Source organism: Aulonocara stuartgranti (assembly GCF_965226115.1).
Source record: "Aulonocara stuartgranti genome assembly, chromosome: 15".
Classification (NCBI taxonomy): domain Eukaryota; kingdom Metazoa; phylum Chordata; class Actinopteri; order Cichliformes; family Cichlidae; genus Aulonocara; species Aulonocara stuartgranti.
The window spans coordinates 41,340,675-41,353,772 of NC_138951.1; the positions used below are offsets into that span (position 1 = coordinate 41,340,675).

Consider the following 13,098-nt stretch of genomic DNA (forward strand, 5'->3'; position numbering starts at 1 on the left):
CTGTATATTTATAATTGAGTTATTTGTATATATTAGAGCTATTTCTTATATTTTGTTAACTTTGAAATTTGTTCAGTCTCTTACTGTTATTGCCTTGAAGCAACTGTAACCACATAATTTCCATAGGTATTAATAAAGTTGGCAGCACGGTGGCACGGTGGTTAGCACTGTTGCCGCACAGCAAGAAGGTCCTGAGTTCAATTCCACCATCAGGCCGGGGTCTTTCTGTGTGGAGTTTGCATGTTCTCCCCGTGTTTGCGTGGGTTCCCTCCGGGTACTCCGGCTTCCTCCCACCGTCCAAAGACATGCAGCTTGTGGGGATAGGTTAATTGGATAATCCAAATTGCCACTAGGTGTGAATGTGAGTGTGAATGGTTGTCTGTCCCTGTGTGTTGGCCCTGCGACAGACTGGCGACCTGTCCAGGGTGTACCCCGCCTCTCGCCCTATGACAGCTGGGATAGGCTCCAGCGCCCCCCGTGACCCTGAAAAGGATAAGCAGAAGCGAATGGATGGATGGATTAATAAAGTTTTCTGATTCAGATTTTCAGGAATATGATTTGAAGGTGTCCACTGACATGTTCCAAGTTTGTAAAACTGTATCCAAGCACATTTGCTACATTGTGTCTGCCACCAGCCAAGAAAAATAGAAGCAATAACTTAGTGGCTCCAGCCTACTGATCTTAAGACCCTATAATCCTTCTTGGGTTTCTGTATATGGCTGTTCCTTCTGAATTATCAGTGCTTTATTATCAGTTACTCAGTTTTTGTGCGAGTCTTGACAGTTCTGACAAAATGCTGTCTTCCAGCACACCGAGGAAAGCAAACTCCAGCACATAGGACCATCTATTTTAAGAAATCAGAGCCTTTTGGACATCACACGTGGCCTACGTCCTGGCCTTTGCTGACCTGAAGTCCTATATACTGCATGTAAACTGTATCTTGATGCATGCTCAATCATCCAGCTAAGTAAATCCCCAAAGTTTGATTCTGTTCATTTGGATGTAGCGTTTTCAGTGGGAGAAAAGTTTCGTCACCCATCCAACTCTATCAAGAATACCCAGAGAGGTTCTGGAACTCTGAAAGAAATGATCATCTTGAGTAAAATGGGCTGTGGTTGATAAATTCCATGTGGTGCTAAATTCACCACCTCATCAGGAGGTCCTGATGAGGTCCTGATCAACTTGGTGCATCACTCTCTGCTATTCCAGACTCCCATTGGGTGATACTCTAATGGCCCTGCTAAGTAAGCTGGATCTACAAAGGGACCAGGATGGATGACGCTATTGGAAGGGTGAAATCGGAAGTAACAGCCATTGCAGCCATCCAGTGTTATTCAGAGCAGTCATCCAGAGATTGCTTTTCTTCAGCATGAAGGAGGAAGTCTGCAGCTGTGGAATGGGCTACTGTGTAGGAAGACTGCCAAACCAAACAGCCTTGTTAAAAGAAGGAAGTCAGGGTGCGATATCTCAGTACACGGGTGCCCAGAAAGCACTGCATTTATGATAAATTTGTACTGTTTTGCTGTCTTTTTACTCCAGACATTCTAATGTAACAATGCAGAGAAGATAAAAAGTTCCACTGGAGAAACGCTTCTTTTCAGTCATTATTACTAAGTGACTGTAGGATTTCCTTTTATACACCTCCAGTACTTTTACTTTTGATGCTTTTGATGCTGTGCAAAATAAAGTTCTTATTGGGTAAAATTTAGACTACAGGAAATTTGCAGAAATGTCATTTTCATAAAGAAAATCCCCTAAATTTACTTTAATGAAGGTTTACTTCTATATTTTTTAAAATAAACAACACCAAACAGTCACACGAGGACAGCAAAGCACAGCATATTTGTTTCCCCTTGGTCCACCGGGTGTCACCTCACGTCACATTTTTATAAAAATTGAAAGAAGTCACTGCTTTTATATGAAAAACCCAACATTTCAACTTTATTAACATCAAGATTTTGAAGACATTTTTTCTCTGCTTTTAATAGAAAACAGATCGTTTATACAACAGTTAGGACCCCTACAGCACAACTATGAGAAATGAATCCTTTAAGTGGGCTGCATCATTCAAAAGCCACCTCACTGTATCTTTCAATGAAAAACGCAGAGATGCATCAATGAACAATGATGTTGTTCTCTGAGCCTGCTACACAGTGATAAAAGAGGTGAGTTATCTGTGGTGGCGATCCCGTTTAAATGCATCCTGTCAATGTAAAATCATGTATGCAGATGCAAAGATGAGTGAATATGTGAGATATGACTGTCTTGTACTGTAGGATGTTGAGTCCATATTCAGTGTGCTTTACAACAACTGGGCTGTTTTTGTACAAACACAATGTGGAGAATCTTTGTGAAATGAGTATGAGCGTCAGAAACCAGGCTGCATGTCACAGCAGAGCTTTTTCACATTAGTAACCCCTAATGTTAACGGAGGGCCTATTTAGCTTATTTCTAGAAGCATTTCCCTGTTGTTGTTGTTGCAGTTTTTGAAAAGTTTGTAGTCCAATACAGGAGCATTAAATGATTTACAATAAAAAAAATCCTTATTTATCTCATATCCAGACACCAATAAATGTTTGGCCCACAGGAAATTTTCTATGAGCTGCATTTAGGCTTGGGTGATGTACCCGACTCAGGCTGAGTCTGCCTCCCTAAATTCAGCCACAGGTCCACCTTATTTGGACAAGATGCCAGCTGTTGTTGGACATTTGGGTCATATCTGGCCCACACAACACTCGTTTTAATGTTAAGCCCATCTCATGACTTTTATCCATGTCTGGTCCACACAGGATCTGCCAGTCATAAAACATGTGGCACATTTGTAGCCCCAGACGTATCACGCTGCTTGCCCCTCAGTTGAGCCTCTGTAAGGCTCTTGGCATTTTAAGTTTGCCTCTTCAACAATCCCACAGAGCCACATCAGGCCAGAGAGTGTGTTCTAGTTTCTTGTGGTCATGTGAAAAAGTAGCAGGCTAGAAAGCTGAACTTGGTAACGTGTACTGATTATTATAAAAGTCTATTTTAGCCTAAACTTCAACTTAAATGTCAAAACAAACTCCAATAAGTCTCAAACACAAGTCTCTTGTTGATAGTAATTTTTAACTATGCTGATTTCTGTTGCTGTGCAGAAACACTCTTCCTGTTGTCTTTTGAGCAACATGGCGCCATCACCACTGCTTACATGTCATTTTTTAAGCCATTTTAAAATTTCCAGATATCAGATCAATGCTTATGTGACATTTTTTCTCCCTAAATTTAAAACATCCTTTAAAGCAAATTGAAGTCTACTAACTTTGTGTTATTTGAACATTGCATAAAAATACCAGGCAGTTTAGTGCAAGGTGAAACAGGTTAGTTTGCAGCATTGTGGTGATGTTCACAGTAATGCATGATGTTGACTGTGCAGAGAAGCTGCAGTGGCCACAGTCTGTGCTGGTTTATATCAGAGATAGCAGAAATCAAATGAAATTTAAGGTGATTCACTCACTGAATTTCACCTTTATGCCAGCTTTGTAGTATCTGGGTTCATGTAACATCACCTGATATCGTTTTGAATTCAGTTGTGTAAATCCACAAAGAGCAGCGAGTACTGGCGTCGCAGCAGCAGCACATTTGAGCTGATCACAGCTAAGCAAAGAAAGTCTACCAGAGGTCCTGACTGTGTTTCCCTACACTGCAGTGTGTAACTTGTGCTGTTGGGTTTTTATGGCATTTGCTGACAATAACAGAAATAAAGAGTGAAGTTAATCCTTCAAGGAGAAGCAACAAAACCAATCTGATTAAAATTCATCCCAGAATATTGTCTGTTGTTCATTTTCACGATCCCTTTTTTCGCTTCTATTTCCCCTCATTCCTCCAATGGACAGTTGTGTATGGCTGCTCCTTTCTGAGCCTGGCTCTGTGAGAGGTCTCTTCCTGTTAAAAGGTAGTTTTTTGTCCTCACTGTTACTAATGTTGCTCACAGAGGATCTTCTGATGTTGGGGTTTTATTCTTTTTTTCTCTCCAGGTGTCAGAATTTCATTTTTTACGTGTGGAGCACGAGCTCTGCATTTGACGTCACACTTATTTCACAAAAACACTCATGAACAGGCCATCTGTGTTAGTCTACCTGAGTCCACAACTTTTCCAACTGCTTCATTATTCTTTTGCTGAAAGCCTCCAGATCTCTGAAGACTCTGAGAACATTATTTAATGACAAAAAACGCTGTACATGCTTGCAGTTCTTCAGATGTGATGAGTCTTTGCACATTTATAGCTGTGATGTATTTCATACTGCAGGTCACAAACCTTATTTGCTCAGTTGATCTGTCTAGTAGAGATCATCATTCTCCAAGTTTCCCTCTAAATAAGACCAACCGAATAACGATAAACATTAGAATATCATATCTGTGGTATAAAATAAAAAAATCATTAGCAGCTGTGAATATACGGCGTCCAGTATTAATGACTTGGATCATGTTGAAAATACATGTCCTCTATTAAAAATTAAGAAAAATAAGAGAAGCAAATTAAGAAAAGACCCATTAAGACATATAGTAACCAATGTAAGTGATCACAAAATAAACTCTAATAATGGCTAACAACATAGTCATGATGGATATAAATGAAAGTAGCAGAAAAATAGTTTTTGCTATTTTGAGGAGGCAGAAATTGGGGAGTCGCAGGGATCAGAATGAGGCATGAGTACAGTACGAGTCTTTCAGGGTTGTTTTTTGGGAGGTTTTTGTGTGGGGTCTGTGGCAGAATCATGGCACCAGTCCAGGAGGGGGAGGTCATCACATCGCCTCTCCTCTTTCCATTAATCTCTCCTGATTCCTGCTGTGGTCATCTCCTCATCAGTCCTCTTCAGAGCCTCCTCATCAGCCTGCAGGGGCCAATGGAGCAGAGTGGATGTGGCTCAGAAGAGACACAGATCTCCTCTGAGGGCTTCTTTCTGGGCAGGGTTATGTTGCATAGTGATCAAAGCTTCCCAGGTACTCCAGAGCAGCCCGGTAGCACAGCTGGTACTGATCCTAGAGACACAGAATAAGTTTTGATCAGCACGTAAGGAGGATTATAGCAGAGACAAAGTTGTACAGTAAAGTGGATTTATTTTCATTAGGAACTTCAGGTTTGCCGCTGCAGTGCAGCAGCAGTTTATAATGTAAATATGTCACAAACATAAATCCTGTTCTGAAGCTTCCGGCTGACCTTCTGTTGTTTTAAAAAATTGCCCCAAATACCCTGTTAATTATCCCGCTACACAACACTTATATGAACCAAGCCAACCAGCGGTGAGGTGAATCGTGAACATAAAAAGATTTGATTTGGATCAAACCAATTCATTGATAGATAGATTGTACAATCGATAATCTTGTTTTCAACACGGTACAGTCGTGGTGACTTAAGTTTCATACTCACTAAGCGATGTGATGTTTGTGGTTTTAAACAGTTCCACAGTAACTGTGACCTCCACAAATCAGAGATCACAGACCTTTTACAGGAGCACCTGCCATTGTTTCACAATCCAAGTTTACTTTGGATGGATGCAATATTATGGCTCCTAATCAGAATGTGGATGGGATTCTTACTGTTGAGCTCTGTTTCACTCTAAATGGAGCAATTTAAACATCATAATGTATTCACAAACTGAAACCTTAAACTCATTGACAAAGTTTTACTGGGTTGCTTTTGCGTTCAGTGGACTGCCCCCTGCTGGTCATGAGATATAATGCAGGTTTAAGGCAAAGTCACTTTTCATATCTGAAGGCTACATCAGAGACATTATAAGGTGGAGGCGTGGAACTAAAGCGGAACAGAAATCTATGGGAGAACTCTGTAAACTCGGCGGTTGTCCCGCCCTTCCCTAACAGACCCATTCAACAGATAAACCAGTAAACATCTGCGCTGTGCATTGTCAGCTGTGCATTGTGGCACAGCTGACAGTTCTGTGTAGTTCTGTGCACTTCGTGATGTCGATCAACATGTTTGTTTATTGCTCTGGCAGGAGGAGCCATAGAGACGTGGATTGTGTCTGCACAGATACTAATGAAGCCACAATGTTGTGTTGCTTTTTGAATTTGTAGCTAGAGATACAGCCAAGATATGTTATTGTTTGGGGAGAATCAAAAAGATGTGTTATATTCTTTTATGTGCTGTTTATGACTGTGCCCTTGTGATGAACGCCCCTGCACCACACTGATACCTCTGTCTGCACCATAGCCGGTCTCTGAGTTCGGAGAGTCTTGACGGTCTGGAAGAGGTCGACCACTCCTTCATACCTCATCCTTTCCAGAACGATGCTCAGAGTAATAAACACACCAGTCCTCCCAACACCAGCACTGGTAAACATACATTAACATTATTATACTGAAATGTATCACTTAAAGCTTCTCGTGTCAGATTTTGACAACCAAACCGATTATACACGGTCAAACATACACACGCTCTTAGTTACCTGCAGTGAACAGTGATGGGTCCATCTTGTCCGAATTGCTCTTTAGTTTTATGCACTTGGCCAATGAAGTCAATGAATCCCTCCCCGGTTTTTGGCACTCCTTGCTCTGGCCAATCCGTGAACTGAAACTGCCTGATGGTCCTCGATTGACCATCCTGGTTAATATGCAGGAAAATGGAAAGAAAAAAGGATAAATGGCTCACACAGAACGATCCCTGCCTCCCCCACCAGCTGGAAAGAGTGTACGAGTGATCTGCAGTCACATTCCTGCTGCTGCTAAAAGAGAACCTACCCGGGCATCAGTGACTTTGAACTCTCGGAGGATGTACTGAGGCATGTTGTACTCGGCCATCGGGTCCACAACAAAGTACTGGTAACGTGCAGAGCGCTCAGCAGGCCAGTACTGATGGCACTTTTCCTGAAAGATGGAGAGAAGATGATCGCGAAATGCATAACTGACTTGGAGTTTTAACACTGAGACCAAAATGCAACGATTAGGCCTCAGATTAGTGTGAAATGGGCAGTGGTTTCTGTTGCTGTCAGGCTGCTTTTGACCACCACGCTTTTTACTCACAGCACAGCAAACAACTCCAGTGTCTGCTGATAAAGGAAATAAAAGCAGTGTGACACTTCAGCACCAGCTTCTTCGAGGACTTTGATAACACAGAGACTGGACAAAGGCTGATGTGGTGGAACAGGAGCATTCAGTTGAAAGCAGGTCATTGCTGAATTATAGCAAAATGTGAGTATCTGCATGTCCTTATGAATCATCAACACGGCTGTTTCTTGTAACATTTAAAAGTATATGACAATGAACTCTATGCATCGATGTTGTAACATACACAGAGCTGGAGAAATCCTGCATGACATGAGGCAGGCTGTAACGTCGAGCTCAGCTACATGCCCGTCAGCTCAGCTGATCTCACAGCTCGTCCATATCAGCTCAGCCCAGAACTATTTAAGCTGCCAGCCGCTTTGCAACCCACCTCCATGAGCAGCCAGAGCAAATCCATGTTGACATATAAAATCACTGCACATAACAGCCTTTTGTTTTACTGTTTATTATAAGACTGCATATTTAATGGACCTGAGAGGTGTGATGATCAAATAATAGATTCATACCTAACTAAAAAGCAAAAACAGACAAAACAAGAAGTTACAATGACAAAAATAAAAAAATTAAATTAACTTAAATTTTACTGAATAAAAACACGTCTTTCTTCATTTAAGTAAAGCACTATATTTTCTGCATATTCAAATTGTATATTCCACTTTTATACGCACTGATCCAACCATCTTTAGAAACCCATTACTGGATGGTATTTAGGAGTATATTGAACTTTTTGTCAAAGACTTTAAATCCTTGACAAACTTTGTCTTTACCAGTAGTTGAAAAATATTTATCGTACAAAATCCCACAGCCAGATGTTTCAAGCAGAGCCTTATGTGTTACGTACAGATCATTATACTCTTTGAAGTGTCATTCTACTTTGTATTAACAGTAAATTCAGTGTATACGAGTTTTATTAAAACCAGATTTGGCAAAATGTAGAAACATTTCATGCTCCTTAAAAAAAAAGAAAGCATTTTTACTCATGTTAAAAATATACATGTGTGTATGCTCTGCCCTCCTTTTCCCTGTGGAGCCTTTATCATCACTTTCATTCCAGATTTCTGCTTGATGTATAGAAACGATTCAGATCTTGCATTGTTTTCAGTGCAACGTGACATAAAAGAAGGTGAAGCTGTTTTGTATTACCCGTCCCATCTCTCGGAGTTTAGTGAGCATCACTACGATGGTGGAGTTGTGCTCCCACAGCATTCTCCAGAAGTCCTCTGTGGTCTCGGCTAACGGGCCCTGGGTGGCCATGTAGGCTTTCTGCTGCCTGCAAATGGAAACAGAGACACAGAGCCTGTGTTTACTCCTCTGGGCTGCAGCAGCTCTGCTGCTATTTGGCTTCAGTTTTCTTCCACTTCAGCTCTGCTTCAGAAAATCACTTTGGGTTTCTTTCTGTAAAGCAAAGTGACAGCAGTTAAATAATCTCACTGTTGCCCACTCATATTATCATGAAATGGACAGAAATTGAAAAGGTTTAGTTTGATCTGTCAAGGCTGCGAGTGAGTTCGTACATGTACAGTCCAATGAAAGCAAAGAAATATCTTTATTCTCATCTTCTTACCTGATTGTGATTCAGTAAAGTAAACCGTGTATGATTTGCTTAGCCAGATAATCACCAGCTGCCCCGAACTAATTTTACCTGCTTTTTCATGTCAGTTAATGATCGACTCAGTGCTCCCAAAGAGATCTGTGATTTGGTTTTAGGAACTTGGGGGTCCGGGTATTTCGGGTGATGACCGACTTTGCCTGGCTGGTTCTGAGACACGTAAGCTGATAAATAATACCTTAGAAAACAAGAACTTGCTCCATTAAAATGTGCAATGGATCAAGTACATCTGCCTAAAATGCTCATTATGAATTACAGTCATGGTTTTTCACAATTCGTGACACTGCAAAAATAAAAGAGTTAATTTAGCTGCGGCTTCACCACATCCGGACAATGACATCCCACAAGTGTTGAACGAACCTCTCAGGTGTTAAATATTTAATTTCACATACCCCTTTAAAGAAAATTTGATGAGTCAGCTGCTTGCTAATGTGTGCGCTGATTTTTAAATAGTTTTGCTTGAACACATAGCCTTTTTAACAGCTCTGTTAAAATGACAGATGCCACCCCAGCTGCTCCGCCGGCTCCAGGCGATCCTCTGCAGCTGGACACCACCAGGGGGCAGTGTTGACGCATATAACAGTGGGCCTAGGTAATTCCCACAGACTTGCATGCCTGGGTGTGTTTCTGTTATCTGTATATATCAGTGCTCTTGTGTGACACTGGTGGTTGGAGGCTTTGTTGTTTTTGGCTACATGTTTGTCCTCCTCTCACAAGCAGTGGAGCTAATATTTCAATACTCCATAATACAACAACCAAAACAAATAGGAACGAACGCTGCTTATTTTGATGCTGTCACTTTACCTGCTGAGCGCTGCTGACTGACTGAAGCATTTAACCAGCAGCAGCTGGTTAAAGCCAGATTGTTGATGAGCACCGAGAACAGTTTGAACCAAATGTTACTAAACTGTAGTAGCCCTAACCCTAACCCTCTAAAACAAAGCTCTGAATATTAGCATATATGCTAATATTCAGAGCTTTGTTTTAGAGACAAGGCTGGAGTTATTCTGCCTTTTTTTCTACTGCCAGCAGAAAATCAAAAGCCAACGTGTATCAGCCCGTCTCTAAGAACTCTCTGGATGTTCATGTTAAGCTGATGTCACTTAAGCCTCCTGGGATTGAATACAAAACTTTGGATGCTGCTTAAAATGTAAATAAAAACAGTGTGCAATCATTTGCAAGTTGGAAGCCTGAAAGCTCCACATTTCTATTCTTGGAGTAGAGTGGCTTTGCATGATTTGCAGTTCAAAATAATCCTTATTTACATTGTTATTGTTATCTTGGCTTAGCCCCCCTTTAAGGCAGCTTGTATCTAAATGGCTGACTAAGGCTTTAACAACATGTGGTGCAGCTTTTGTGACTATATTGATCTAAACATATGTATAATATATCGTGTTACAGGGATGATCTGATATCGTCGTGTTGGTGTTGATCCAGGATCAACATTGCAAGTGACCAATCACATTGTTCTGACGTTATTCTTTGGCGCGCCAAGCCATTCGTGCATTTATGAAGTTCCAGTGTTGCAAGGACAATATCAGTTCTGCTTAGCGTTTATTAAAGGGTCAGGGTCCGTTGATCGGCGGACAGAGGCGGTTTCTTGCAGCTTAAGTACAGTTTTTTGTTTTACGGCATTTTTTCCCGAAGTCGCAAAAGTATGACGTCACAACATTCTGATTGGTCCTGGAACAACATTTACTATGTTGATCTGGGAACAACACCAACACGACCACATCAGATCGTGCCATCATACAGAGCCAAGAGCAGAAAGGGTGCAGCAGAATATAGTCCTTATTTAATACACCATTAACCATGAATTATCGCATCCCTGTGCTGTGTGATGGGGCCATCAGCTTGCAGCACTGCTGAGGTATTATTATTACCAGGTTGTTTGGCTATCTGCCTTCAGCTTCTCTGTTTTTGTTTCTTTTCTAAGGTTGAGTATTTCTCATCTTCCTCACACCACAAACAAATGACGGGCTAATCAAGCACAGTAATAATTTGGTCAGCGAAGCATTTGGTAGTGATTTTGGCGCTGTGGGCAGGTGTCGGCTCCTGCTGGACAAAAGAAATTTCCATTTCCATAAAACTTGTCAGAAGATGGAAACATGAAGTGCTCTAAATACCCTGGTACAAGCTGTGTTCACTCTGGACGTGATAAAACACAGTGAAGCAAAAAGCACCAGCAGATGACGTGGCATCCCAAATCACCAAAGAAAAGCAGTAATGCAGTTTCAGTAATGCAGCCTCTGATTCAGGACTGTGATGGTGTAGCACTTTTCTTCAAGACACTTGTGTGTGACAGCTTTTAATGTTCCTCACTCTACTACTTATGAAGCGCTCCCAAATTCTTGACAATCCACAAAAATCGGTGGTCATCTGTCGCTTGGGTTTAATGATTTTTTCATGAATATACTCGCTGCAAACAGCCTTTTGAGCAATGACCTTCTGTGGCTTCCTTTCCTTGCAGAGGGTGTTGATGATCATCACCTGGACAACTTTCAAGTCAGCACACTTCCCTGTGATTGTGTCTGCTGAACTAGACTGACAGATATGTGGTTCATATTATTTGAAAAGCAGCCGAAATATTTCAATAATTTGAGATACTAGACTTTTGAATTTCTTGAGCTACAAGCTATAATCATTAAAAGCCTTTGAAATACCTCAGTTTGTATGTAATCAGTATAGCATATGTGAAGGTTTATCTTTTTGAAATTATGAAAAAATATGAACCAGTTAAAATTCTACATGAAGCAAGAGTTTCAGGCATACTCGCTGACAGAAACGAAAGCCAAATCAATAACCCAGAAAAGTTAATAGAATAGATTTTCCATTAATATTACACAAATTAAAGCATTTCACAGTTAATAGTGAGAACCACAACAGAGTTCTATCAAAAGTTAATTAAGCAGGAAGCAGATTTCACTGTTGTAACTTTTGACTCATGCAGAGTTAATAACATTGTGGTGTAAGCACTCGCTGCCTTTGTATCTCGCAGCGCAGTAAGTAGGAGAATAACGAATGGTGATACACAAAGACGTCACCGGGCATGTCCACTAATCATCATAATCATGTGCATTCCCCTCACCTTAATCTATCCTAATCCATGCTTCGCTCTTTAAAGGCTGAGCTCAGTGAGGGATGGAGCTCCCGAATCTCACTCCGCTCTTAATTACCGACACAGGAATTAGAGAGGAATTACACGACACCCCTGCCTCTTTCCGTTGCCTCCCTTTGGTGGGGGGTACTCAGGGGACTTCATTAGGTGCTGGGAGCCAAAAACAACATACACCCACCCTGCATGTAAAATGGGAAGTCCTGACTCATTAGCCACTGCTTTCTGTGAAAGTGCGCTAGAAAACTTTCAATAAGTCTTTTCATAAAAGAGCCCGTGATTAACGTGATGTGTGACAATATCGGTGCTAATGTTGTGAGAGACATGTGTACTGTTTATGAAATCACATTGTGACGTGTTGGGCTGAATGTGACTAAGAGTCTGAGGGACACTTTATGCTGCTAGGCTAATGTCAGAGTCACTCTGTTTATCGTGTTTCTGGACAAAGATTGGGGAAGAGATGTTAGAAAATAAACATCATGTTGTATTCAGTTTGGTAACTGTTTACCAAGGCCGTGCATTGAGGGCACTCATCAATAACTTTGGAGTCATTTTCCAGCTGAAATCTATACAAACACAAGTTGTTTTTTGCAGCCGACGACCTGCTGGCCATTTCAAAGAATTTAATATTCATCTGTGCTTATAAATAAACAGCACTGTCTAAACATGCTTTCTACACCTGAAGTAAGGGGAGGTGACGGACTGTGATAGTGCTCAGTGATGCATCTCGCAGCTGTAAGCTTACTGTAAACAGAAGACAATGTTAGCAGACTGAGAATCATCACTCGCCGTCATAACTTTCAGAATAAAATCTGAGCAACAACATGAAAGTTTGTGAGTTGAATTTTAGCCCAAAGCTCAAGTGACCAACTTTGTATATCCTGAACCATATCATCATGCGATCATACGAGTTCTGGCTAAAGCTGTGGAGACGATCATGACTCGTGTTGTCACATGATCTTTTGGGCATCGTGCTACATCGTAGAGCTCCAAATGCAGACTACAGGAATAAGTAATATGAAGCATATAGACTGCATGTTCTTCAAATCAGCGTTACTTTGAATCTCAAATTCATGCATGTCTCTACTTTACTATGTTTTATTGCAATGTCAGTGTTTCCTTGATCCAAGAAGACAATAAAATAAACTTAACCTAAACTGTTTTCATTATGTTTTTGCACATAAATGTTGATAGAAATAAGAAAAGGACTGATCAGATTTCTGGCCTTCATACTGAGCTATGATCACACAGGCATTAAGCTGAGTGTCTCCTCAGTTCATTTCCCTTCTATAAAGGTAGAAAACCCTCAAGATTTCTTCAT

General features: G+C 41.0%; 1 protein-coding gene across 9 annotated transcripts in view; it reads right to left on the reverse strand.

Annotated features, from left to right (window-relative positions):
- Positions 1-1,912: 1,912 nt before the first annotated feature.
- ptprfa (protein tyrosine phosphatase receptor type Fa) overlaps positions 1,913-13,098 on the reverse strand; it is a 397,951-nt gene continuing 386,765 nt past the window's right edge. For all 9 annotated transcript variants that reach the window (XM_082506013.1, XM_082506017.1, XM_082506019.1 and 6 more), the window contains 5 exons: positions 8,197-8,323; positions 6,730-6,855; positions 6,438-6,592; positions 6,186-6,321; positions 1,913-5,013 (listed from right to left, as the gene is read on the reverse strand). In XM_082506013.1, coding sequence (XP_082362139.1) covers positions 4,945-5,013; positions 6,186-6,321; positions 6,438-6,592; positions 6,730-6,855; positions 8,197-8,323 — 613 coding nt within the window. In that variant the 3' untranslated portion in view covers positions 1,913-4,944. The remainder of the gene's footprint in view (positions 5,014-6,185; positions 6,322-6,437; positions 6,593-6,729; positions 6,856-8,196; positions 8,324-13,098) is intronic.